The sequence below is a fragment of the Homarus americanus genome, unplaced genomic scaffold (assembly GCF_018991925.1).
Source record: "Homarus americanus isolate GMGI-L3 unplaced genomic scaffold, GMGI_Hamer_2.0 scaffold58811, whole genome shotgun sequence".
Lineage (NCBI taxonomy): Eukaryota > Metazoa > Arthropoda > Malacostraca > Decapoda > Nephropidae > Homarus > Homarus americanus.
The window spans coordinates 16504-18881 of NW_024748379.1; the positions used below are offsets into that span (position 1 = coordinate 16504).

The 2378-nt window shown below is 47.0% G+C and overlaps 1 protein-coding gene across 1 annotated transcript; it reads right to left on the minus strand.

Moving 5' to 3' along the window:
- Positions 1-1527: 1527 nt before the first annotated feature.
- LOC121880243 (pro-thyrotropin-releasing hormone-A-like) lies at positions 1528-2001 on the minus strand. Its single transcript, XM_042387398.1, has one exon. It carries the CDS (start codon positions 1999-2001, stop codon positions 1528-1530), a length of 474 nt encoding a protein of 157 aa, XP_042243332.1.
- Positions 2002-2378: the final 377 nt, after the last annotated feature.

Here is a 2378-nt window from a genome sequence, read left to right on the forward strand (position 1 = left end):
TGCTGCCAACACTTTCTTTCTCTGACAACACTGACACCACCTATTTGTCCACTTTACCTCTCTCTCTCTCTCTCTCTATCTCTATCTTTCTCCTTATCATAAAGCTTTCTTCTCTACTCCTTCCTCCTCCCTCCCATTTCTCCCTCTCCTCCTTCCTCCCTCTCACTCTCCCTTCTTTAGTATCTTCTCCTCTCATTCTTACTCCCCTTCCTTCACCCTGTCTCCCCCCCCTTCCCCCCTCCATGTTTCCTTCTCTCCTCTTTGGGGCAGAAACAGAACAGAAAAGAAGAAACAGGTGAGAAAAGAAAAAAAACAGAAAGAATAATAAGATAAATCAGAGAAGAAAAAGAAAACACGAAATAAATGGTAATAGGAGTAAGAGACATAATATTAAAGAGAGGCACTAGAGAGATCAAATACTGCAGACCAGCAGGAGAAATAGATCGATGAAAGGTCTCTGCTCCTCTCTCTCTCTCTCTCTCTCTCTCTCACACACACACACACTTTACACGTTCTTTCTCTGTGTCTGTCTCTCTCGGTTTTTGTCTATTGTAATATATGTATGTGTAGTATGTATGTATGTGTGTATGTATGTATGTGTGTATGTATGTATGTATGTATGTAAAATATTTAAGTCTGTCTGTCTGTCCGTCCGTCTGTCTGTAAGAACACCAATTGAAGTAACTAAAACTTACACAGAGTAAAATCTAAACTTGGAACACTGTGATTAAAAGTTAGGTTAGGTAGGTTAGGTTAGGTTAGGTTAGGTTAGGTTAGGTTGTTAGGTTAGGTTAGGTTAGGTTAGGTTAGGTTATAATTTGCCACATTTGTTATAGATTTGTGTAAATTGGATCTAAATTTGAGGCTCTGGTAAGCCAGAGTTTGTTATTATAATCCCAATCATCGTCCTCCATCATCATCGTCGTCATCATCATCGTCATCGTCATCGTGTCATCTCTAAACACCAACCTAACTAACCTTTCTGATCTTAAGAGCTGCTCCTGCCTGCTCCCCTAGTGTGTTTGCTGAGCCACACTTGACAAAATGTACCACAGAGTTTAACACTGCCTGGGTGACCTCTTGACTGCCTGGGTGACCTCTTGACTGCCTGGGTGACCTCTTGACTGCCTGGGTGACCTCTTGACTGCCTGGGTGACCTCTTGACTGCCTGGGTGACTTCTTGACTGCCTGGGTGACCTCTTGACCTGGGTGACCTCTTGACTACCTGGGTGACCTCTTGACTACCTGGGTGACTTCTTGACTGCCTGGGTGACCTCTTGACTTCTGGGTGACTACCTGGGTGACCTCTTGACTGCCTGGGTGACCTCTTGACTATCTGGGTGACCTCATGACTACATGGGTGTCCTCTTGACTACCTGGGTGACCTCTCGACTGCCTGGGTACCTCTTGACTGCCTGGGTGACCTCGACTGCCTGGGTGACCTCTTGACTGCCTGGGTGACTTCTTGACTGCCTGGGTGACCTCTTGACTTCCTGGGTATTCTTGACTACCTGGGTGACCTCTTGACTACCTGGTGTCTTCTTGACTACGGGTGATCTCTTGACTGCCTGGACCTCTTGACTGCCTGGGTGACTTCTTGACTGCCTGGGTGACTTCTTGACTGCCTGGGTGACCTCTTGACTGCCTGGGTGACCTCTTGACTGCCTGGGTGACCTTTTGACTACCTGGGTGACCTCTTGACTGCCTGGGTGTCCTCTTTACCTGGGTGACCTCTTGACTGCCTGGGTGACTTCTTGACTGCCTGGGTGACTTCTTGACTGTCTGGGTGACCTTTTGACTACTTGGGTGACCTCTTGACTGCCTGGGTGACCTCTTGACTGTCTGGGTGATCTCTTGACTGCCTGGGTGATCTCTTGACTGCCTGGGTGACCTATTGACTGCGTGGGTGATCTCTTGACTGCCTGGATGACCTCTTGATTGGTGACCTCCTTGACTGCCTGGGTGACCTATTGATTTGGGTGATCTCCTGACATCCTGCATGACCTCTTGACATATTGCGTGACCCTTGACAGCCTACATTACTCACTGCCGAGCAAATTTGACCTCTGCTTGACTTCTCAGCAGTGGTCTCAAGTTTGAAGAGGACTAAAGGAACAGCTGTGGCCTCAAGCTCTTAGTGTGCTATACGGGTTCAGATGGTCTCAAGTTTAGCAGGCCTCAAGCTTGTTGGACTTAAAAGCTTTACTACCTCCTTTTTAAAGGGATTAAAGTCTAAAATGAACTTGTTTAAGCTTTGAGGAATTTATTGGTTGTTTTAGTAGCTTACATGAAGACAGATCGTGAGGTGCTCTCGCTTAGCTCTTCCTGGAGTGATCTGAGTTTCCTCCCACTCTGGCAGCCCACCTCATCACGCCACA